The sequence below is a fragment of the Mobula hypostoma genome, chromosome 2, assembly GCF_963921235.1.
Source record: "Mobula hypostoma chromosome 2, sMobHyp1.1, whole genome shotgun sequence".
In the NCBI taxonomy this organism is placed as follows: domain Eukaryota; kingdom Metazoa; phylum Chordata; class Chondrichthyes; order Myliobatiformes; family Myliobatidae; genus Mobula; species Mobula hypostoma.
Genome location: NC_086098.1, coordinates 11,944,961 through 11,970,423, shown reverse-complemented (window position 1 = coordinate 11,970,423; position 25,463 = coordinate 11,944,961). Strand labels below are relative to the sequence as shown.

The following is a 25,463-nucleotide window of genomic DNA, read 5'->3' as shown; positions in this document are numbered from 1 at the left end:
CATATTGAAGCCCTCCATTACAATTGTGTCATTACCCTTATTACATGCCCTTTCCAGCTCTCTTTGTAATCTCAATCCCACATCTTGGCTACTATTTGGAGTTCTATATATGTGATTCCCATGTTTTTTTTTAACCTTTGCAATTCCTTAATTCCACCCACAAAGATTGAACATTCTCTGACCCTATGTCACCTTTCTAAAAATATAATTTCATCTCTTGCCAATAGAACCACACCACTCCCTATGCCTTCCTGCCGGTCCTTTCAATACAAAGGATATCCTTTAATGTTAAGCTCCCCCAACTATGACTTCTTTCAGCCACAACTCATTGATGCCCACAACATCATACCAACCAATCTTTAACTGTGCCATGAGTTCATCTACCTTATTCCAAATGCTTTTATATAGGCATCCGTTAGTCTTGTGAGACCATGGATTTGCGCCTTGGAAGGTTTTCAGGGCGCAGGCCTGGGCAAGGTTGTGTGGAAGACCGGCAGTCGCCCATGCTGCAAGTCTCCCCTCTCCACGCCACCGATGTTGTCCAAGGGAAGGGCATTAGGGCCGATACAGCTTGGCACTGGTGTCGTCGCAGAGCAATGTGTGGTTAAGTGCCTTGCTCAAGGTCACAACAAGCTGCCTCAGCCAAGGCTTGAACTAGCGACCTTCAGATCACTAGACGAACACCTTAGCCCCCAACTTGGCCACACGCCAACACTCCAAATGCTACATGCATTTAAATACAGCACTTTCAGTCCTGCATTCTTCACCCTTTTGAATTTTGCCTCTGTGGTACAATTTAACTCTTTGCTCTTTCTGCATTTGCACCCAGTCATTGGCTTGTCCTTCCTTACATTTATGTTACACCCATCATGTACTTGTAAACCTGCTGGCTCATCCTCAGCTTGATCATTCTGGTTCCCATCTCCCTGCCATACTAGCTTAAACCACGCCCAACAGCTGTAGTAAATCTGCCTGCAAGAATAATTGATCCCCCTCAGATTCAATCCCTTTCAGTCCCTTTTGTGGAGGTCACACCTGCCCAGAGGAGGTCCCAATTATCCAGAAATCTGAATCCCTGCCTCCTGCTCCAATTCTTCACCCACACATTTATCAGCGACATCATTCTATTCCTGTTCTCATTGTTCGTGAAAAGAAACACAAGAGAACCCTAATAGAACCCTATTAAATACAAAAGAAGAACACCATATACTCAATGTGCAGAGAGAAAAAAAAAACAAATTGTGCAAACAGTAAAAGCAAGGAAACAGCATTCAGGACTGAAGGCCACAAAGCCAGGCATCACTGCAGCCAATACAGCAGTCCACAGAAGATGATTCAGAATGCCTCAGTTCAGCACAGAGATAAAGAAACTTTGCAGAGCAGGGACTGGCCTGACTCTTGCCTCTGACCCCAAAAGCCCAACCATTTCAATCTTGCCCTTTTGCTTAAATCGTCCAGGCCTCAGGTATTTGCTCATCCTTGAGCTCGTGCTCCATTGCCTCCTTAAGGGTAGGACCCAACCTTTCCAATTCAGCTTGGCTCTTAAATCAGTCAAGTTCTGGTATTTCAAGAGTTCAGGCACATCTCTGGGCAGTGTCGCCTGGAAAGAGTAAACAAACTTGGAAATTGACCAGATGAAGTCGTCACCTCAGTAGTCACCTCAGGATCAAAAAGTGATGATGAGCTGAACTTTCCTGTACCGGTCTAAGAATGTTATTAGAATAATCTAAAACTTTCACTGTGGTGGGACTTTTCTATTCACCAAGATGAACAAGCAAAATCTACAGATGCTGGAAACCACCAAGATGCAGCACAGAGTGTCATAGGAAGTCATTCCTGCCTGTGGCCATCAAACTTTACAACTCCTCCCTTGAAGGGTCAGACACCCTGAGCCAATAGGCTGGCCCTGGAGTTATTTCATAATTTACTGGCATAATTTACATATTACTATTTAACTATTTATGGTTCTATTACTATTTATTATTTATGGTGCAACTGTAACGAAAACCAATTTCCCCTGGGATCAATAAAGTATGACTATGACTAAACCAGAACTAAAAACAAAAAATGCGAGAAGTACCCATGAGGTCAAGTTCCAATCATTGTGAGCTATTGATAACTTCTCATAAGATACATAAGATCTGATTAGGAACAGTCAACATGGATTTGTGCATGGAAGGTCATGTTTGACAAATCTTATTGAATTTTTTGATGAGGTTACTAAGAAAGTTGACGAGGGTAAAGCAGTGGATGTTGTCTATATGGACTTCAGTAAGGCCTTTGACAAGGTTCCACATGGAAGGTTAGTTAGGAAGGTTCAATCATTAAGCATTAATATTGAAGTAGTAAAATGGATTCAGCAGTGGCTGGATGGGAGACGCCAGAGAGTAGTGGTGGATAAGTGTGTGTCAGATTGGAGGCCGGTGACTAGTGGTGTGCCTCAGGAATCTGTAATGGGTCCAATGTTGTTTGCCATATATATTAATGATCTGGATGATGGGGTGGTAAATTGGATTAGTAAGTATGCAGATGATACTAAGATAGGTGGAGTTGTGGGTAATGAAGTAGGTTTTCAAAGCTTGCAGAGAGATTTAGGCCAGTTAGAAGAGTGGGCTGAAAGATGGCAGAGGGAATTTAATGCTGAAAAATGTGAAGTGCTACATTTTGGTAGGACTAATCAAAATAGGACATACATGGTAAATGGTAGGGCATTGAAGAATGCTGTAGAACAGAGGGATCTAGGAATAATGGTGCATAGTTCCCTGAAGGTGGAATCTCATGTGGATAGGGTCGTGAAGAAAGCTTTTGGTATGCTGGCCTTTATTAATCAGAGCATTGCGTATAGGAGTTAGGATGTAATGTTGAAATTGTACAAGGCATTGGTAAGGCCAAATTTGGAGTATTGTGTACAGTTCTGGTCACCGAATTATAGGAAAGATGTCAATAAAATTGAGAGAGTACAGATGAGGTTTACTAAAATGTTGCCTGGGTTTCATCTCCTAAGTTACAGAGAAAGGTTGAACAAGTTAGGTCTTTATTCTTTGGAGCGGAGAAAGTTGAGGGGGGACTTGATAGAGGTGTTTAAGATTATGAGGGGGATTGATAGAGTTGATGTGGGTAGGCTTTTTCCATTGAGAATGGGGCAGATTCAAACAAGAGGACATGAATTGAGAGTTAAAGGGCAAAAGTTTAGGGGTAACATGAGGGGGAACTTCTTTACTCAGAGAGTGGTAGCTGTGTGGAACAAGCTTCCAGCAGAAGTGGTTGAAGCAGGTTCGATGTTGTCATTTAAAGTTAAGTTGGATAGCTATATGGACAGGAAAGGAATGGGGGTTATGGGCTGAGTGCAGGTCGATGGGACTAGGTGAGATTAAGAGTTCAGCACAGACTAGAAGGGCCGAGATGGCCTGTTTCCGTGCTGTAATTGTTATATGGTTATATAGAAAAGCTTTCACTTTCAACTTTTTATAATGCTCTTTACATTGTAGTATTTGGTATGTGTTTATGTACATTTTATTCCCTATCTGTACTTTAACCTCTGACTTTATTTTTTTATATAATTCTGTATTCTTTATAGTTGTGAATAATTTCTGTTACATGTCGCACCAACAGCAAATTCCTGTTGCATGTAAATATATAGAGTGAGTAAGGTCAATCATTGATCCTTGAAGGGGTGGGAGACTGGGGGGAACAAAGGGAAGTCTGTGGGATAGTGGGGATCAAGAGAGATTGAATGATACATAGATGATGGTGTGTGCTGAGAGGATCTGGTAAACAGATGTTCACTACAGATGATGTAACTGGAAGAGATGTAAATTGAAGAAAATGTAGGAGATTGGAGGAGAAAGGAACTCTGGGAGATGGAACACAGCAACTTCTGATTATCTAAAATAAAGGAGAACATGAAAATACCTAACAGGTCAAAGAGATAACATTACAGGTTGTTGACCTATCATCTAGAGTCATAGACCTACAGAGTCTTAGAGAACAACATCACAGAAACAGGCCATTCGGCCTATCTAGTGCACGCCAAACTATTAATCTGCCTAGTTCTATCGACCTGCATCCGGACCATAGCCCTCCACACCACTTCCATCCATGAACCTATCCAAATTTTTCTCTAATGTTGAAATCGAACCTACATCCACTGGCAGCTCATTCCACACTCTCACGACCCTCTGAGTTAAGAAGTTACCCCTCATGTTCCCCTTAACCATTTCACTTAACCCATGACTTCTAGTCCTAGTCTCAGTCAACCTCAGTAGAAAAGATCTGCTAGCATTTACCCTATCTATACCCCTCATAATTTTGCATACCACTATCAAATCTTCCTTCATTTTCCTGCACGCAAAGGAATGTTCCCTGGTCTTGAGGACCTGAGATATAGGGAATGGTTAAATATGTAAGGGCTTTATTCCCACGAATGTAAAAGATTGAGGGTAGATTTGACTGAGATATTCAAAATTATTATGAGGAGTATAGATAGGGTAAATGCAAGCAGGCCTTTTCCACTGAAATTGGTGGGACTACAGCTAGAGGTCATGGGCTAAGGGTGAAAGGTTCAGTGTTTAAGGAGAACATAAGGGGCAACTTCTTCACTCAGAGGGTCATGTGAATGTGAAATGGCCTGCCAGTGGAAGTGGTGAATCCAGGCTCAAGTTAACTATTTAAGAGAATTTCAGATAGGTACATGGATGGGAGAGTATGGGAGGCTTTGGACCAGGTGCAGATCGATGCAACTGGGCAGATTAATGGTTTAGTATCGACTGGATGGGCCAAAGGGCCTGTTTCTGCTCTGCAGTACTCTATGACTCTATGATTCTATGACATGTAAGCTATCCAAGCTTTATAACGTTTTGAAAAGGAAACTGTGAATTATCAAAAGTGCATCAACATTTAAGCTTTATACCTCTGACTGTGAGGTGAAGCACAGCTCCAAGTCCATATTTAATTTTGCCACTGTCATTGACCAAATCAGAGGTGGTGATAAATCAGCCTATAGGAGGGAGACTGGACATCTGGCTGAGTGGTGCCACCTCTTACTCAATGTCAGCAAGACTAGTGAGCAGATTATTGACTTCATGAGAAGGAAACCAGAAGTCCATGAGCCAGTCCTCAGTGGGAGATCGGTCCTCATGGAGAGGGTCAGCAAATTTAAATTCCTCTGAGTTATCATTTTAGTGTGGGCACGCGGCCAAGTGGTTAAGGCATTCGACTAGCGACCTGAAGGTTGTGAGTTTGAGCCCCAGCTGAGCAGCGTGTTGTGTCCTTGAGCAAGGCACTTAATCATACATTGCTCTGCGGCGACACTGGTGCCAAGCTGTATCGGCCCTTGCCCTTCCCTTGGACAACGTTGGTGTGGTGGAGAGGGGAGACTTGCAGCATGGGCAACTGCCGGTCTTCCATACAACCTTGCCCAGGCCTGCGCCCTGGAGAGTGAAGACTTTCCAGGTGCAGATCCATGGTCTCGCAAAACTAACGGATGCCTTAATCATTTCAGAGACTCTGTCCTGGGTCCAGCACAGCACGAAAGTACCATTACGAACAATGCACAGCAACACCTCTACTTTCTTTGCAGCTCGGGAAGATTTGGCATGTCATCTAAACTGTTGACAGGCTTCTAAAGACGTGTGGTGGAGAGTATATTGACTAGTTGCATCAAAGCCTGGTATGGAAACATACAGGAAATCTGACAATAAAAGTAGTGTATGTGGTCCTGTCCATCTTGGGTAAAGTGCTCCCCACCTTTAAACATATCTGCACAGAGAGTTGTTGCAGAAAAGCAGCACCATCATCAATGACCCCCAGCGACCTGATCATGCTCTCTTCTCACTGTTGCTGTCAGGAAGAAGGTACAGGAGTCTCAGGACCCACACCACCAGGTTCAGGAATAGTTATTATCCCTTGAAATGGAGGGGATAACTTCACTCCACTTCACTTGTCCCATCACTGAACTGTTCCCGCAATCTTTGCACTTTCAGTACTCTTCATCTCATGTTCTTGATATTTATTAGTTTTTTATATTACTATTATCATTCTTTCCCTTTCTTTTTGCATTTGTTCAGCTTGTTTGTTGGCTTTTTCTTTGCACATTGTTTGTTTGTCCCCCTGCTGGGTGTGGTCTTCCATTAATTCTATTGTGTTTCTTGTATTTATTGTGATAGCCCGCAAGAAAATGAATCTCAGGGTTCTATATGGTAACATATAGGTACTTTGATAATAAATTTACTTTGAACTTTGAATGTCCACCCTGCTGACTTTTTCTGCCACATTCAGATTTTTATTTTGAATGTTAATATAAAATTGGTGTATTTAATATACAAACAGTATAGACAACAGAAGCGTTAATTTGGCCATATGTTCGTCAATCTATCATTAATAATGTATTTCAGATTATGTGGATTTATAATTTTTATAATTTGATTGGATTGAAATACTTACTAATGATTAAGTATTTTGCTTCCTTTTTCAGAGAAGACTTTGAAGAAATATTTGATATCATAATTACAAATGCTTTGAAACCAGGATTCTTTACACAATTACCGCAGCAAAGACCTTTTCGAACTCTTGGTAAGTTGTAAGATTCTCAGAAATTAATGCAATATCTTTAATCATACCAAGGAACTGACCTTATTGGTGTCCTGCTAATTCAAATGTAATGCTGAGGCTGTGGAATTATAGAGTCATAGAAGAGTCGTTGAACACTTTAATGCAGAAACAGGCCTTTTGGTCCATCTGATGCCAAACCACTAATTTGCCTAGTCCCATAATGGCTGCATATGTCTGTGAATTCTAACAGTTCTCTCTGGCTCTTTCACTCTTGTATGAAAATAAAACTAGTTTAGGCCTTCTTAAAATGTATGAATCAAACCTAGCCTCATCAATCAAAAATAGATAAATCACATTCAACTTGTCAGCCCTTAAATGATGCACATAAACTGACGAGAATCACAAAATATGAATACAGGCCAACCCCTGCCAGTCAATTGCCAATAAGCCTCTGCCCAATTGTGGGTCGGATCTTGTTTCTAAAGTAGCACAACCATCCAACACCACCCGAACAGATTTCCTCCAAAGGCAGAGCTAGAAAAGGAAAGATCTCTGTATAGAGATATTCTCTGTCATAATGACCCTTATACACTGGAGACCTCTGCTGTCAAGAGCTTTGGAGGGATTCAATGTGGAATACTTTCCTAGCAATGCTTTAACAAGCCTTTGCAAGTACCTTAGAGTTTCTAGTCTTGTTAACCAGAAAAGGTTTTATCTCAGTTATAAAACTACAATATATACTCAGTGGCCACTTTATTAGGTACACCTGTACACCTGCTCATTAATACAAATACCTAATCAGCCAATCATGTGGCAGCAACTCTGCATTAAAACATGCAGACATGGTCAGGAGATTCAGTTGTTGGTCAGACCAAATATCAACATGGGGAAGAAATGTATTCTAAGTGACTTTGACTGTAGAATGATTGTTGGTGCCAGATGGGGGTGGTTTGAGTATGTCAGAAACTGCTGATCTTTACTCATAACAGTCTCCAGAGCTTCCAGAGAATGGTGCGAGAAACAAAAAAACATCTGAGCGGCAATCCCGTGGGCAAAAAAAATGTATTGTTAATGAGAAAGGTCAGAGGAGAATGTCCAGACTGATTCAAGCTGACAGGAATGCAACAGTACTTCAAATAACCATGTGTTACAACAGTCATGTGCAGAACAGCATCTCTGAGCGTACAACATGTTGAACCTCGAAGTGGTTGAGCTACGGCAGCAGAAGACCATGAATGTACATGTACACTCAGTGGCTGCTTCATTCCAATAAAGTGGCCACTGAGTGTATTTTGTGTTTTGGAAAGATTTCCTTCAATTCTCTTGAAAATTAAGGATACAACAGCCTGTCAACATTGCAACAAATATTTGGGACTTCTTAGACTTTATATTCCATTAATTTCGGATGCTGGTCACCTTTGTAAGGAGACCTATGTTCCATAAGGTCTAGAGTATAGCTTTTGCTGTCCAGTATGTTTTTAATTGATGGCACAAATGAAGGATCATTTTATATCTTACTATTTTTAAAGATTAGCTGATTCAATCATCTAATACATTGGCAGCTGCTTTCTGGTGTTGTAGAAACAGATTATGCTGTGCAAGAGGTTCTCCAAATAGTATGCACCTATGAGATTCTGCAGATGCTGGGGTCCAGTGTAACACATACAAAATGCTGGAGGAACTCAGCAGGTCAGGCAGCATCTATGGAGAGAAATGAACAACAGCATTTTAGGTGGAGACCCCTCATCAGGACTGATGAAAGGTCTCGGTCTGAATCATTGGCTGTTTATTTCTTAACATAGATCCTGCCTGGCGTGCTTACAGAATGCCTGTGTCTGTGCTAATGCTAGTTCTTCAATTTTTTTTTCTCTTGTATCCGCCCCCACCACCATTGTTTTCGATTTAAATCTGATTTTCCTAGCTTTCCCTGAATCTTTTGTCCTACATGTTCAGTTCCTTTTGTCCAGTAATATGTTTAAGGGGCACTTATGATGTTGTAATGTAAAACTTTCTGAAAGGCAAGTTTAAAAAAATGTCCTTGCTAGGCAGTAGTTTCGTTTGAAGATGACTGGTCTGAGTTTCAGTTCTGTGAGCCCTGCGGAACTCACATCCTCTATCACAGGTGCGACAGGAGGTCCCAAATGGGTGAACGTGCAGACAGGCGGCTTTTGCAACAATGCCAACCCAGATAGTCCTTTACTCAATGATAAATGATTGGAATATCCTATCGAACAAGGTAATGGAATCAAAAGTATTGGGATATTGAAAAGTGTTTCAAAAACATACAGGAAAGATAGTAATAAGATTGAAAGAGGACAAAAGAAAATTTACAAGGATGATGCTGGCACTTGACGACCTGAGTTATTGGTAAGGGTTGAATAGATTCAAAGTTCAAAGTAAATTTATTATCAAAATACATATATTTCACTACATACTACAATGAAATTCATTTTCTTACGGGCATTCACAGTACAACAAAGAAATGCAATAGATTCAATGAAAAAACTACACACAAAGAATGGCAAACAACAAATATGCAAAAGAAGAGAACATATGCAAAAGCAAAAAAATAAGTAAATAAATGAGTAAAATAAATAATGCTGAAAACTTGGGTTGTAGGTCCTTGAAAGGGGGTCCATTGATTTTGGAATTAGCGCAGTGTTAAATTGAGCAAAGTTATCCATGTTACTTTATTCCCCGGAGAGTAGTAACATAGAAAACCTACAGCACAATACAGGCCCTTTGGCCCACAATGCTGTGCTGAACATGTACTTACTTTAGAAATTACCTCGGGTAAACCAAAGCCCTCTGTTTTTCTAAGCTCCACATGTTTATCCAGGAGACTCTTAAAAGACTCTTTTGTATCCGCCTTCACCACTGTTGCTGGCAGCCATTCCATGCACTCACCACTCTCTGCGTAAAAAACTTACCCCTGACATCTCCTCTGTACCTACTTCCAAGCACCTTAAAACTGTGCCCTCTTGTGTTAGCCATTTCAGCCCTGGGAAAAAGCCTCTGACTATCCACACGATCAATGCCTCTCATCATCTTATACTCCTCTATCAGGTCGCCTTTCATCCTCTGTCGCTCCAAGGAGAAAAGGCCAAGTTCACTCAACCTGCTCTCCAAAATCATGCTCCCCAATCCAGGCAACATCCTTATAAAGCTCCTCTGCACCCTTTCTATAGTTTCCACATCCTTCCTGTAGTGAGTTGACCAGAACTGAGCACAGTACTCCAAGTGGGGTCCTATATAGCTGCAACATTACCTCTCGGCTCTTAAACTCAATCCCACGGTTGATGAAGGCCAATGCACCCTATGCCTTCTTAACCAGTAGGGAATGAGGAGGTATACAAAATTATAAGGAGTATTGATAGGGTAAATGCAAATAGGCTTTTTCCACTGAGGTTGAGTGAGACTGGAACTAGAGGTGCTAGGTTAAGGGTGAAAGGTGAAGTACTTATGGGGATTTTTCACTCAGAGGGTGGTGCAAATGAGGGAATGAGCTGCCATTGGAAGTGGTGAATACGGGTTTGATTGCAACATTGAAGAGAGTTTGGATAAATATGTGGATAGGAAGGGAATGGGGAGCTATGGTCCAGGTATGGGTCAATGGGACTGGGCAGGATGACAGTTTAGCCCAGACTAGATGGGCTGAAGGGTCTGCGCTGTACTGTTCTATGACATGATGGGCCTATATTTGATACATTAAAAAAGTGAACTTTGATGGGGTGACTTGCTTCAGTGTCTTCTTTTAATTCTCATGTGAATGATTTAATTGTCTCTTTCAGTCTTTTAATGTTTATGAACGCAACTACTTCAGGAAAAGATTATTATAAATGTTTCTGCAAAGAACAAAAGCACAGCAGCAAAATGGATCAGTATTGCTTACTGAGTATCTTGAAGCAGCACGCTGTTTCCAACAAAATACTAACTTGCATTCAAAGTGAACTGATCCCTGAAAGGTTATCAAGGAAAGCTGACAGTAGGATGAATCAGTGTCAAAACAAGATTTTTTTTTTCGTTTGGCTGAAAGTAAAAGTAATTTTTCAGCTATAATCAGTGTGATTTCCCAATGGAGTAACTTCTGTGATTTTTGTAGGAACATTGAAGGCGAGTTTTTATTTTTATTCTGCTCCTGTCAAAAAGATAAAGCAATTGGTGCAGACCAGTATCAGAATAAGTACAAATCTGTACAGATAGTAGTCACTTGTTTTTCTAAGCAATAGGTCAGAGTTCTCATGAGTTCCACAGACCCTTCGGTTTATGGCAGGAGTCCATGGCAGAAAAATAGGTTGAAAGCTCCTACATTAAATATTGCAGTGAACTAGAAATTCTGCAGATGCTGGAAATCCGGAGCAAGATACGCAAAATGCTGGAGGAACTCAGCGGATCAGGCAGCATCTATGAAGGGAATAAACAGTTGATGTTTCGGGCTGAGAGCCTTCGTTAGGACCCATGGCCTGAGGTGTCATCTGTTTATTTTCCTCCAGAGATGCTGCCTGACCTGCTGCATTCTTCCAGCATTTTGTGTGTGTTGTAGGCAATTGGGACAAGCTAGGTGGGCACCACGGTCAGCCCGAACTGTGGGGCTGAAGGGTCTCGGCCCAAAATGTTGACTGTTTATTCCCCTCTGTAGACGCTGATTTCTTCCAGCATTTTATTATTGCACCCATTAAATTGATCTTGTTGAGCATAGCATCTCCTGCCTCTTGGTTATCTGAGCACTGTTTGACTGTTTTGTACCAATGAATATTCTTTCTGCATTTACTTGAGGTTGGGGCTTCCCTGGCAAAGGAAATGATTTAAATTCCTGACCTGGGCTGCATGTACAAGACCCAGCAGGCAGCTGGCTGCAGTACGTGAAAAAAAACAGCCCTTATGTTTTGTAGAGAATGGTTTGAAGCTTTTACTTTCTGAAAAAACGAAGCTTAGGAATTTGCGTGAACTGGCACACATTGTAAATCACAGCACATATAGTACTTTGCTAGAAGGTAACATATCAGCAATAGACTTCTGTGAGGTTTTCATAAGTGGTGGTCCAACAGTAAAACATAGTTATTAGCTTTATGGCTATGAAAACATTTTAACGTATAAGAAGTGTTAAATGTTGAGTCTTTCTAAAATATCATGATGGGCTGCTTGGGGGCATTTCCAAGACTTGCTTCTCTGCAGTTTTTATAAGTTAACCTTGTTTAACAAATTATCTTATTATTTCCAAAATAATCCCAATGCAATGAAGAAATGGGGGGAATTTGTTCTGTCTCCTCTAAGTTCATTGCAAGAAATCCTTTTTGGTAAAATAAGGTGCTTAATCAGCCTGAACTCCAAGCATATTTCAGGCTTTTCTCCACTGGGGTTGGGCAGGACTACAACCAGAGGTCATGGGTTAAGGGTGAAGGGTGAAAAGTTTAAGGGGGACATAAGTGGAACCTTCTTCACTCTGAGGGTTGTGAGAGTGTGGAAGGAGCTGTCAGTGCAAGTGGTGCATGCAAGTTCAGTTTCACCATTTAAGAAAAGTTTGGATGGTAGGGGTATGGAGGGCTATGGAGGTCGATTGGAGCAGGCAGTTTAAATGGCTTGGCATGGACTCGATGGGCCAAAGGGCCTGTTTCTGTGCTGTACTTTTCTATGACTCTATGACTACATTAAAAAAAATGTTAGGGAGGGTTTTTCAGGTTAATGTTAATTTCGGTTTGAAACTTGTACTGAAAAATTCTCATCTTGGTTCTGAATTGCAATGATTAAGTTCCATCCAGTTTACCAGCCCTACCTACTGAAACACTGAAAACAGTTTTCTTTAAAATCTATATTGTCATTCAAAGCCAACGTGTATAACAACAGACAAAACAAACGCTGGAAGAACTCAGCAGGTCAAGCAGCATCTGTGGAGATTCAAGCCATGACCCATCATCAGAATTAGAAAAGAAGTTCAAAAGTTCAAAGTAAAATTTATTATCAGAGTACATGTCTCCAAATACAACCCTGAGATTCTTTTTCTGTGGGCAGAAACATCTACTTTTCACACTTTTTCTGTAAAGGATGCTGTAAGCAATGGCCTGCGACTTCCCTTTTGGAGTTGAGATGAAGTGTCTGAAGAATCTGGCATTTTTGTGGTGTGGCTGGATTCTCGCTGGGGCAGGACAATTGCAGCATGTCCGGGCTGGAGTTGCTAGAGTGTACCTGGAGGAAATTCGATGCAGTGGAGATGAAGTGAGGCGAGGAAACATGCGAGGTTTGATCGATTTAAGAGCTAAGCCAAATTCAAGAAATCCAGGCAACACACATCAAAGTTGCTGGTGAACACAGCAGGCCAGACAGCATCTCTAGGAAGAGGTACAGTCAACGTTTCAGGCCGAGACCCTTCGTCAGGGCGAACTGAACTTATGAAGGGTCTCGGCCTGAAATGTCGACTGTACCTCTTCCTAGAGATGCTGCCTGGCCTGCTGCGTTCACCAGCAACTTTGATGTGTGTTGCTTGAATTTCCAGCATCTGCAGAATTCCTATTGTTTGTGGTTCAAGAAATCAGGTACTGATTGTATGGAAACGGTGGAGCCCAAACTTGTGGGTGAGAAATGACCTGAGGTTTGAATGATTTAAGCGCTGGGCCAGATTGAAATGGTTGGGTGTAATGGTTGGAGGCAAGAAACAGGCCAGTTCAGCTCGCTGCTCGGTAGGATTTGCTCGACTCTGTGCTGATCTGAGACTGCGACCTGCAACCAGTGGACCCCTGACATGGCTGTGTTAATGCCTGGTGTTGTGAACTTCAGTTCTGAATACTGTTTGCTTGCTTTTATTGTTTGCACAATTTGTTTATTTTCTCTCTCTCTTCACACTTGGTGTTTGGACAGACTCTTGGTTTTAATGGATTCTATTTTGTTTTGTGCCTACCTGTAAGGAGACGACTCCCAAGGTTGAAAAAAATATACATAGTTTGATAATGAAATATACTTTAAACTTTGAACTTCTGAACTATGTATTTCCTTCCATGGATGCTGCCTGACCTGCTGAGTTCCTCCAGCATTTTGTGTTGTTGCTCAAGACTTCCAGCATCTACAGAATCTCTTGTGTCTCCAATATATATGAATAGGACCATATTTAGATATTTGAAATGCAAATTAGCCAAAAATAGTTCACTGAAGCATTATGCATCAAATTTGATTTTTTCTTGTGAATTTGGTTTTTCAAGGTCTTTACATTTTGAGTGAATTATTTATATAAGAATTGTTACTGATTTCTTTAACATCCAGAGTTCTGCTTCAAAATCAAAATATTGCTTTCAGAATCTTTCCTCTACTCTAGATTCCTCTTAGGCAAGTTCATAGAACATAGAAAACATAGAAACATAGAAAACCTACAGCACAATACAGGCCCTTCGGCCCACAATGCTGTGCCAAACATGTACTTACTTTAGAAATTACCTAGGGTTACCAATAGCCCTCTATTTCTCTAAGCTCCATGTATCTATCCAAGAGTCTCTTAAAAGACCCTATTGTATCCGCCTCCTCCACAGTCGCCGGCAGCCCATTCCACACACTCACCACTCTCTGCACAAAAAATCTCACCCCAGACATCTGCTTGCAATCGATAGAAATGATCTTCTGATAGCTTATTCATTGATCACCTTCCTTTCTCGGAGCTGGAATTGGAATTGGAATTAGTTCATGAGTGATACTTGTAAAAAGATACAAGTATCATGACTTGTGAAAAACTTGTCTTGCATTCTGTTCATACACCTCAAATCATGAAACAGTGCATTGAGGTAGAACAAGGTTAAAGAATGACAGAATACAGAATAAAGTGAAAGTGCAGAGCACGTAAACAATGTGCAAGATCACAATCAGGTAGATTGTGAGGTCAACAATCCAACTTGTACTAAAGAACTATTTGATGGCCTTTTAACAGTGGTGTGGAAGCTGGTGGTACTTGCAGACTTGATTTTGTATCTTCTAAAATGGCACTACTCAAGATGTGCGACCGCTTACTGGTAGTTCGAAGGCAAGAAGTAGGACTAAAACATCATTAATAACGCTTTTTATGAGGTAAATTGTGATGCACAATCACCGTAAACAATGAAGAGGCGAGCAGAGGCGAAGCTGACTCAAGGGATGAACCATACTGGTACGTTGCAAAGTCAGAGCGCAACATGTTCGAGGCGGTTTCAGATATGGAGAAGGTCTTGGAGTGAGTGGTTTGAAAAGGAACTGAGGTGGAGAAATTTTGGTGCCCGTCCACCTAAAGCAGATACAAGGTTGGATCATTCTTTTGGAGAAGTCAAGAATGGTTTTGGGCTGAGCAGCGAAGGCTACACCCTGCGCCAGGGCCACCTGGGACATGACCTGGTGTTCGGACGATTCAAGTGCCAGCCCAGATAGACAGGGAAAGGCAGGGTGCCAGAACCTGAGGTGAGGGTTTGGCCAATTTTGCTCGCCGTCCTGCGATGTTTACTCCTCTCTCTGTGGCATTGAGGCTGTGAGTCTGCTGCCGCTGCTACACGCTTCGTGTCTGCAAGCTCCACGGGATCTTGCCCCACTATATGATGCTGAGACTAAGGCTTTTGGGCCTACTCTGGCTGGCCCAAGGATTCGGGTCCATGGACGGAATTTGGTTTGGAATGCTCTTGCTTTTTCCTTCTGTTTGCATGATTAGTATTTTTGTTTCTCTTTCTCTGCACATTGGGCGTCGGCCTTTCTTTTTTTTGATTGTTTTCTTTTGGGTTTCTTGCTTTGTGGCTTCCTATAAACAGACAAGTCTCAAGACTGTTATACATACTTTGATAATAAATATACTTTTAATTTTTGAATCTTCGTATGTCCAGGGCAGTGTGGGTGAGGTGTTTGATTATGCTGGCTGCTTTACTCAGCCAGCAAAAAATATAGACAGAGTCCATGGTAGGGAGGTCTTTTTTGGAGGTGTTGAGCTGTGTCCACAACTCTCTGCAGTCTCTTGTAGTCCTGGGCAGAGCAGTTGCCATACCAAACTGTTCTGCATCCAAATAGGATGTTTTCAGTGATGCATCAATAAAATTGGTATCATCTTGCCTCCTTATGAAGCCTAAGAGCAAAGGACGTAGGAGCAGTATTAGGCTATTTGGCCCATCGATTTTGCTGTGCCATTTCAACCTGGCATATTAATTATCACTCTCAACTTCATTCTCCTGCCTTTTCCCTGTAACTCTTGATGTGCTTACTAATCAAGAACCTTTCAAACTCTGCCTTAAATATATCCAGTGATTTGACCTGCACAGCCATCTGTGGCAATGAATTCCACATGTTCACCACCCTCTGGTGTCAATATCTCTGAGGACCTAACCTGGTCCCAACACATTAATGCAGCTATAAAGAAGGCAAGTCAGCAGTTATATTCCATTTGGTGTTTGAAGAGATTTGGTTTGTCACCTAAGACACTTGAAAACTTCTATAGATGTACCGTGGAGAGCATTCTGACAGGTTACATTACTGTCTGGTAATGAGTTGGAGAGGTTGCTAATGAACAGGATCAAAAGGAGCTACAGAAAGTTGTAAAATTAGTCAGCTCCATCTTGTGTACTAGCCTCCATCGTATCCACAACATTTTCAAGGAGCCTCATCACCCAGGACATGCCTTCTTCTCATTGTTACTGTTAGGAAGGAAGTACAGAAGTCTGAAGGTGTGCACTCAGTGATTTAGGAAGAGCTTCTTCCCCACAGCCAGCTGATTCCTAAACGCACATTGAATCCATGAACACTACCTCACTGCTTTATTATTATTATTTCTGTTTTCTACATTGAATGTCAGAGAAATGTATACAAAATACATCGTGAAATTCTTTTTCTTCTCAAACATCCACAAAAACAGAGGAGTGCCCCAAAGAATGGAAGACAGTTAAAACATTAGAATCCTCAAAGCTCCCCAGCTCCCCCTTCCCACGTACAAGCAGTAGTAAGGCAATGACCCCCTCCCACCCCCCACCAGCAAAAAAGCATCACCACCCTCCACCGAGCACTTAAGCGTGCAGCAAAGCATCAATAAGGAAACAGGCTTCCAGCACCCCAAGAACTATTCATTCACCCTGTAATTCGACATACCACAGTGCGTGTGTGTCTGTCTGTCTGTCTCTCTCTCTCTCTCTCTCTCACCTCCCCCCCAATAAGGGAAAAAGAGGTTTTCCCATTTCACAGCGAGAGGGGAGACATAACAAAGAACTCGCTGATTTACGATGTTAAACATCTGTTGTGTCGCTTTTTCTGAGCTCTGCACCCGGAGAGTCGGCACCAAAAAGGCGCAGCTCTATGGACACACAACCCCTAGCAGCTAACCCGCTGCTCCGATATTCCATGTTCTCCTGCAAAACTTCAGTCAGGAGCACCGGCCTAGAGTCAGCGCATCTCCAGAGCCACAAAAATCCAGAAACTTGAAGGCGTGCTCGCCTTCCAGGCCTTGTCCTTGGGGTATCAAAAAGTGGCCAGTCATGAGGCCCTGCGAGCAGGTCCCATTCCCACAAAGAACCAAAGTCAGAGTGTACCTCCAGGTCAGGGTCTTCAAAAGAACCTTACAAAGGGAAAAAGGAGATATCAAAGATAGAAATAGAGCTGTTTCCGAAGAAACAAGCAAAGGAGTCGCCATTTAGCACCATCTTGACTTCACCCCGCCTTCCAGATTTTTGCACTGTTATTAATTTATATACAGTACTTACTGTAATTGATTGATTGATTGATTTTTCTCTATAATCATGTCTTGCATTGTATTGCTGCCGCAAAGTTAACAAATTTCACAACATATGCCAGTGATATTAAACCTGATTCTGATTCTGGTCCAGACTCCCCCAACCATGGGTGACATCATCTCACCATCCACTCTATCCAGACCTTTCAATTGGTTGAATTGAGATGCCCCCCTACTTAGTTTTCTAAACGGTAATGAGTACAGGCCTAGAGCCATCAAATGCTCCTCATATGTTAACCCTTTCATTCCTAGGATTATATTTTGAGGTAGTTGAAAATTAAATTGTCACTTGAGAAAATTTGCAAACTAAGAACTGTCAATTCTTTCCTTTTGCTGCCTCAGAGAAATTAGAACAAAAATAGCAGTATTTCTTTAACTTTAGTATGTCATTTTGTCATTAATATGCAGTGCAAAAAGAGAGCAAAAATAGTGAAGTTGTGTTCATAGATTTATGGTCTGATGGTGGGGAAGAAGCTGTTCAAAACATGTGAGTGTGTATCTTCAGGCTTCTGTACCTCCTTCCTGATGGTAGTAATGAAAAGAAGGCAGATCCTGGGTGATGCAGGTCTTTAATGGAGGAAAAAGCTATTAATAATTATGGGAACACACATCAAAGTTGCTGGTGAATGCAGCAGGCCCGGCAGCATCTGTAGGAAGAGGTACAGTCGACGTTTCAGGCCGAGACCCTTCGTCAGGACATAATTATGGGGCATTGTGGAGTTAATGAAATGCAACAATCCAATGGGCGGCAGGATGATATAGTGATTAGCTCAACACTTTACAGTACCAGTGACCCAAGTTCAAATTCCGCCCCCCCCCCCATTGCCTGTAAGGAGTTTGTACATTCTCCCCATGAACGCATGTGTTTTCTCCGGGTGCTCCGGTTTCCTCCCACAGTCCAAAGGCATACCAGTTGATAGTTTAATTGGTCATTGTAAATTGTGCTATGACAAGGCTAGGTTTAAATCGAGGGATTGCTGGGCAGTGCGGCTCGAAGGGCTGGAAGAGCCTGTTCTGTGCTGTATCTCAATAAATCAATGAAGGTGTTGCAGACTTTTCCTTAACATTATTCCTAGAGGTGCTTGAAGCACATTTACTTCACTATTCAGGAAATGTATGAAGGAAGCAGAGGAAAACAAGAAAATAAACGTGAAAAAATGCAATTACAGGATGTTTATAGTAAAGGGGTGATATTTACTCTGAAATAAGTAAATTGTTACAAATACCACAGGAAGAGAATTAGTCTATAGGTAGAGCAATTTTAAAAATAAATTGCTTAAACTGTTTATAAAAGTACTTCCATTATTTATTTGATCTCTGTTCACTATTGGAACAATTTTTCTCATAAAGCAGCAAACTAGGTTTCATTTCAAGAAATGCTTACATGTAGAACAGGAAGTTTTTTAAAAGAAACAAACTGCTTGAGAATTTCCTATTCCTTTCAATAAAAATTAAGGAAGTACTCTGATCGCTGTAATGATATCTATATAATGCAGTTATGTCTAAAGATTGATAATTTAACAAGCTTTCCCCATTTAACGGTGCAATCATTTATTGATACTTATACCATGGAAACATTGAGAGGGTTAGAAATTTTTTTTTGCTACACGTCAGCATATTTCTGATATCCACACCTGCATACTGGAGTGGGGTGGTTATCCATCAAGTCCAACGATGACACCTGTACCGGAGGTTCTTTAAAATGGATGAGCTTAGTACAGGGACAATTCCGTACTCTCAACCTCAGAACTCCAGGTCCAGTAGTTCTGTAGTCTGAACAAGCATCACAAATTGGGGTCTTCCTTGGTTTCAGTGGATGGCTATGACGTCTTCTCTGCCTCGTCATGCCTTTCGCTCTCCTAGGAGCGCAATACCCCTCCTGACCATTGGATCTCACTGTAGATCTCATCCACCCAGTCTGCTGGAGCTTTCTTTGCACGCTAGGATAGGCATTTCCCTATCTCACCGGGGTATGAGGCCACCAGCTACCCTCATCCGGTTTAGCCCGCCTGTCAAAGCAGTGTACCAGGGTGCGGCCACTGTCGCAGGTAAACAGCTACTTGGAGCCACAGCTGAGTGTCTGGTGGAAACCACACTTTTTCTTCTAAACCATCACTGCAATCAATAGCCTGTAACTTTCCTTTCACAGTTGAGGTTATGAACCGCCAGTATGACCTGGCATTTTTGCAGTGTGAACTGGAGTCTTGAAGGTGCAGGCCGATTGCGGTGTGACATTGCAAATCAAGGCAGTGGGGCCTGGGCCCAAAAGTGGGGAATGAGGCAATGTTTGGCTATTGCTGGAGTAGGCTTGGAGCTGATTTGAAGTGGCAGTTTCAAGGCAAGGCAGAGTCTAGGCGGAGAGGGACAAACTGATGTTCAGCTCACTGCCTGCATGATTTACTCGTCTCTGTGCTAAACTGAGGCTGAGGTCTACAATTAACAGGCTTCTGGACCAGCTGAGATGAGATTTGTGGCTGTGAACTCACTCTCATAAGCTTCAGTTCTGAATGTTATTTGCTTACTTTTGTTGTTTCCATGATTCTTTTTCTTTCTACACATTGGGTGTTTGACAGTCTTGTTAATGGATTCTATTGGGTTTCTTTGTAATGTGGCTGCCTGTAATCTCATGGTTTTATATAATGTACATACCCTGATAATAAATGTACTTTGAACACTGAATTTTTTGAAGTCAAAGACTGCTTACCAGTAGCACATAGATTCAGAGTCAGAAATGATGGCAATCCCAAGCTATCTCATTCTGTATTCAAAAACCTGAAAGCCAAAACACTTCCAACCCCAAGCATTTTGGATAATGTGTACTCAACCTGTAGTATGTTTATACGATTTCTGAGTATGCATAAGGGTATTTTGGGAATTTGACGGTGGTCTTGCCTGATTTGTGTCTCACAATTAAAAGACTTCATGTCCAATTACCAGGGCAAGAACTGGCCAGAAGTGCTGAAAATCTATGTTACAATTTGTATCGGAGGGACAGGAAAGTAGGTAGAGGGGGTGGCATAGCTTCCGGCCGGGATGAGAGCAGAGCAGTAGTGGTGTGAGTTTCTGGGAAAATGAGGAAGTTGCAGGATAGATGTAGTGCAAGAGCAGATACTCAATAGCAAAATAGTACAACTGTGACTGACAAGGTAAGTCAAAACTAATGTAAAAGCCAAAGAGAGGGTATACAACAACACTAAAATTGTTGGTAAGACAGAGGATTGGGATGCTTAAAAACCTACAGGGAGCAAGCAAAGGAATCATTAGGAGAGAATCATTATGAAAGCAAGCTAGCAAACAATATCAAAGTGAATAGTAAAAGCTTTTAAAAAGGTAAAAAAAATAAAAGAGAGTTGAGAATGGATATAGGGCCACTAGAAAATGAAGCTGAAGACATAATAACAGGGTCTAAGGAGATGGCAGATGAACTAAATTAATATTTTGCATTAGTCTTCACTATGGAAGACACTAGCAGTGTGAGGGAAGAAAAGTGAGTGCAGTTACCATTACAAGGGAGAAGGTGCTCAGAAATCTGAAAGACCTAAGGGTACATAAGTCACCCGAACCAGATGAACTGCATCCTACGGTTCTGAAAGAGGTAGCGTTAGAGATTGTGGAGGCATTAGTATTGCTTTTTTAAAAATCATTGGACTCTAACATGGTGTCAAAGGACTGGAAAATTACAAACTCCTCTCTTTAAGAAAGGAGAAAGGCAGTAGAAAGGAATTTATAGACCAGTTAGCCTGACCTCAGTAGTTGGGAAGATGTTGGAGACAATTGTTAAGGATGATGTTATGGAGTATTTGGTGACACAGGACAAGATAGGACAAAGTCAGCATGGTTTCCTTAAAGGAAACTCTTATCTGACGAACCTGTTGGAATTCTTTGAGGAGATTACAAGTAGGATAGGTAAAGGGGATGCAGTGGATGTTGTATATTTGGACTTTCAGAAGGCCTTTGACAAGATGGCACACATGAGGCTGCTTACCAAGTTAAGAGCCTGTGGTATTGCAGGAAAATTATTAGCATGGTTAGAGCATTGGCTGATTGGTAGGAGGCAGCGAGTGGGAATAAAAGGATCCTTTTCTGGTTGGCTGCCAGTGACGAGTTGGGTTCTGCATTCTGTAAAAGGGCTAGATGGTTTGGAGTTTGTAAAATGTGTGCAGGATAGTTTTTTGCAGCAATACATAGAGGTACCAACTAGAGAAGGGGCAGTGTTGGATCTCCTGTTAGGGAATGAGATAGGTCAGGTAACAGAGGTATGTGTTGGGGAGCACTTAGGGTCCAGTGATCATAATGTCATTAGTTTCAAAATAGTTATGCAGAAGAATAGGACTGGACCAAGGGTTGAGAATTTTGATTGGAGAAAGGCTAACTTTGAGGAGATGCAAAAGGATTTAGAAGGAGTGGATTGGGACAATTTGTTTTATGGGAAGGATGTAATAGAGAAATGGAGGTCATTTAAAAGTGAAATTTTGAGGGTACAGAATCTTTATGTTTCTGTTAGGTTGAAAGGAAAGGTTAAAAGTTTGAGAGAGCCATGGTTTTCGAAGGATATTGGAAACTTGGTTCGGAAAAAGAGAGAGATCTACAATAAATATAGGCAGCTTGGAGTAAATGAGGTGCTCAAGAAATATAAAGAATGTAAAAAGAATCTTAAGAAAGAAATTAGAAAAGCTAAAAGAAGATATGAGGTTACTTTGGCAAGTAAGGTGAAAATAAATCCAAAGGGTTTTTACAGTTATATTAATAGCAAAAGGATAGTGAGGGATAAAATTGGTCCCCTAGAGAATCAGAGTGGACGGCTATGTGCGGAGCCAAAGGAGATGGGGGAGATTTTGAACAATTTTGAACAATTTCTTTTCTTCAGTATTCATTAAGGAGAAGGATATTGAATTGTGTATGGTAAGGGAAACAAGTAGGATAGTTATGGAAGCTATGATGATTAAAGAAGAGGAAGTACTGGTGCTTTTAAGGAATATAAAAGTGGACAAGTCTCCGGGTCCTGACAGGATATTCCCTAGGACCTTGAGGGAAGTTAGTGTGGAAATAGCAGGGGCTCTGACAGAAATATTTCAAATGTAATTAGAAACGGGGATGGTGCCGGAGGATTAGCATATTGTTCATGTTGTTCCATTGTTTAAAAAGGGTTCTAAGAGTAAACCTAGCGATTATCGGCCTGTGAGTTTGACATCAGTGTGGGTAAATTGATGGAAAGTATTCTTAGAGATGGTATCTATAATTATCTGGATAGATAGGGTCTGATTAAGAACAGTCAACGTGGATTTGTGTGTGGAAAGTCATGTTTGACAAACCGTATTGAATTTTTTGAAGCGGTTACTAGGAAAGTTGACGAGGGTAAAGTGGTGGGTATTGCCTATATGGACTTCAGTAAGGCCTTTGACAAGGTTCCACACGGAAGGTTAGTTAGGAAGGTTCAATCGTTAGGTATTAATATTGAAGTAGTAAAATGGATTCAGCAGTGGCTGGATGGGAGACGCCAGAGAGTAGTGGTGGATAACTGTTTGTCAGATTGGAGGTCAGTGACTAGTGGTATGTCTCAGGGATCTGTACTGGGTCCAGTGTTGTTTGTCATATATATTAATGATCTGGATGATGGGGTGGTAAATTGGATTAGTAAGTATGCAGATGATACTAAGATAGGTGGAGTTGTGGATAATGAAGTAGGTTTTCAAAGCTTGCAGAGAGATTTAGGCCAGTTAGAAGAGTGGGCTGAAAGATGGCAGATGGAGTTTAATGCTGATAAATGTGAGGTGCTACATTTTGGTAGGACTAGTCAAAATAGGATATACATGGTAAATGGTAGGGCATTGAGGAATGCAGCAGGACAGAGGGATCTAGGAATAATGGTGCATAGCTCCCTGAAGGTGGAAGCTCATGTGGATAGGGTGGTGAAGAAAACTTTTGGTATGCTGGCCTTTATAAATCAGAGCACTGAGTATAGGAGTTGGGATGTAATGTTGAAATTATACAAGGCATTGGTAAGGCCAAATTTGGAGTATTGTGTACAGTTCTGGTCACTGAATTATAGGAAAGATGTCAATAAAATTGAGAGAGTACAGAGAAGATTTACTAGAATGTTACCTGGGTTTCAGCACCTAAGTTACAGAGAAAGGTTGAACAAGTTGGGTTTTTATTCTATACAAGGGGGGGACTTGATAGAGGTATTTAAAATTATGAAGGGGATAGATAGAGTTGATGTGGATAGGCTTTTTCCATTGAGAGTGGGGGAGATTCAAACAAGAGGTCATGAGTTGAGAGTTAAAGGGCAAAAGTTTAGGGGTAATATGAGGGGGAACTTCTTTACTCAGAGAGTGGTAGCTGTGTGGAACGAGCTTCCAGCAGAAGTGGTTGAGGCAGGTTTGATGTTGTCATTTGAAGTTAAATTGGATAGATATATGGATAGGAAAGGAATGGAGGGTTATGGGCTGAGTGCAGGTCGGTGGGAATACGATAGGGTAAGAGTTCGGCACGGACTAGAAGGGCCGAGATGGCCTGTTTCCGTGCTGTAATTGTTATATGATTACATGGTTACATGGTTATATGGGTTGGTTTTGGGGCCACTTCTTTTTATGCTGCATATCAATGATTCAGATGATGGAATAGATGGCTTTGTGGCCAGATTTGCAGATAATACGAAGATTGGTGGAGGGGCAGATAGTGTTGAGGAAACAGGTAGGCTACAGAAGGATTTAGACTAATGGAAAAAAAGTGGCAAATGAAATACAATACATGGTCATGTACTTTGGTAGAAGAAATAAATGTGCAGACTATTTTCTAATTGGGGAGAAAATCCAAAAAGTTGAAATGCAAAGGGACTTGGGAGACTTGTGCAGAACAACCTAAGGTTAACTTGCAGGTAGAGTTGGTGGTGTGGAAGGCAAATGCAAAGTTAGTATTCATTTAAAGAGGTCTAGAACACAAGAGCAGGGATGTGATGCTGAGGCTTTACAAGGAACTGGTGAGGTCTCACCTTGAGTTTTATGAACAGTTTTGGGCCCCTCATCTTCGAAAAGATGTTCTGGCATTGGAGACGGTTCAGAGGAGGTTCACAAGGATGATTCTGGGAATGAAAGAATTATCATGCAAGGAACGTTTGTTAACTCGGGTCTGTACTCACTGGAATTTAGAAATATGTGGGGGTATCTCATTGAAACCTTTCGAATGTTGAAAGGCCTAGACATAGCAGATGTGGAAACGATGTTTCCCATGGTGGGGAAGTTTAGGATAAGAGAGCAGAGCTTCAGGATAGAGGCCATCCATTCAAAATAGAGGTGCATAGAGATTTCTTTTGCCAAACGGTGGTGAATTTGTGGAATTTATAACATAAGACCATAAGGTATAGGAGCAGAAGTAGGCTATTTGGCCCACCGTGTCTACTCTGCCATTCAATCATGGGCGGATCAAATTCTTCCAGTCATCCTCACTCCCTTGCCTGCTCCCACAGGCAGCTGTGGCGGGCAGGTCATTAGGTGTATTTAAGGCAGAGCTTGATAGGTTCTTGATTGGACACAATATCAAAGGTTACGGGGAGAAGGCCAGGCAGTGGGGCTGAGGAGGGGAAAAAAAGGATCAGCCATGATTGATTGGTGGAGCAGACATGATGGGCCAAATGGCCTAACTCTGCTGCTATGTCATATGGTCTTACAGTCTAAAATCTAAAATAAAACTAGAGATACTCAGCAAGTCAGGCAGCATCTGTGGAGAGAGAAACAATTATGGTTTCAAGTTAGTCTCCTTCCATTAGAAATGGTGAAACTTAAATTAAAAATTGTTTTACTTTTGGGAAAAGGGGAGAGGAGTAACACAAGATGATGATTTTAGTCTCTTGGAAGATAAGATGGAGGGAAAGGAGACAATGAAAAAAAAACAAAACTAAAGATATATCTGTGGTTTTTCTTATTGAGAAGCAGAAAACGAAATATGCTAGAAACCTGAAACAGAGAAAATGATGGAAATATTCACAGTGCAAAGCTGCAAAGAGGGATCAACGCTAATTGTATGCTAATTTACAGAACTTTTTTTTGCCATTTATTTTTATTCTCACCTCATCGCTTTCCCTATCGGTTTTCAAATTCTTGCTCTTCCTTTGCTGAAATGTATCCAATTTTAGACTTGCTGTTATTTTTGGCAGTGTTCTAAGCCTTTTTATGTGATTGATTTTAACTTCTCTTTGTAATCATTTTTGAGA

General features: G+C 41.4%; 1 protein-coding gene across 1 annotated transcript in view; it reads left to right on the top strand.

Moving 5' to 3' along the window:
- nt5dc1 (5'-nucleotidase domain containing 1) overlaps window positions 1-25,463 on the top strand; it is a 665,771-nt gene that overhangs the window by 492,743 nt on the left and 147,565 nt on the right. Inside the window, exon 8 of the mRNA XM_063033647.1 lies at window positions 6,473-6,570. Within this exon, the coding sequence (XP_062889717.1) occupies window positions 6,473-6,570 (98 nt within the window). The remainder of the gene's footprint in view (window positions 1-6,472; window positions 6,571-25,463) is intronic.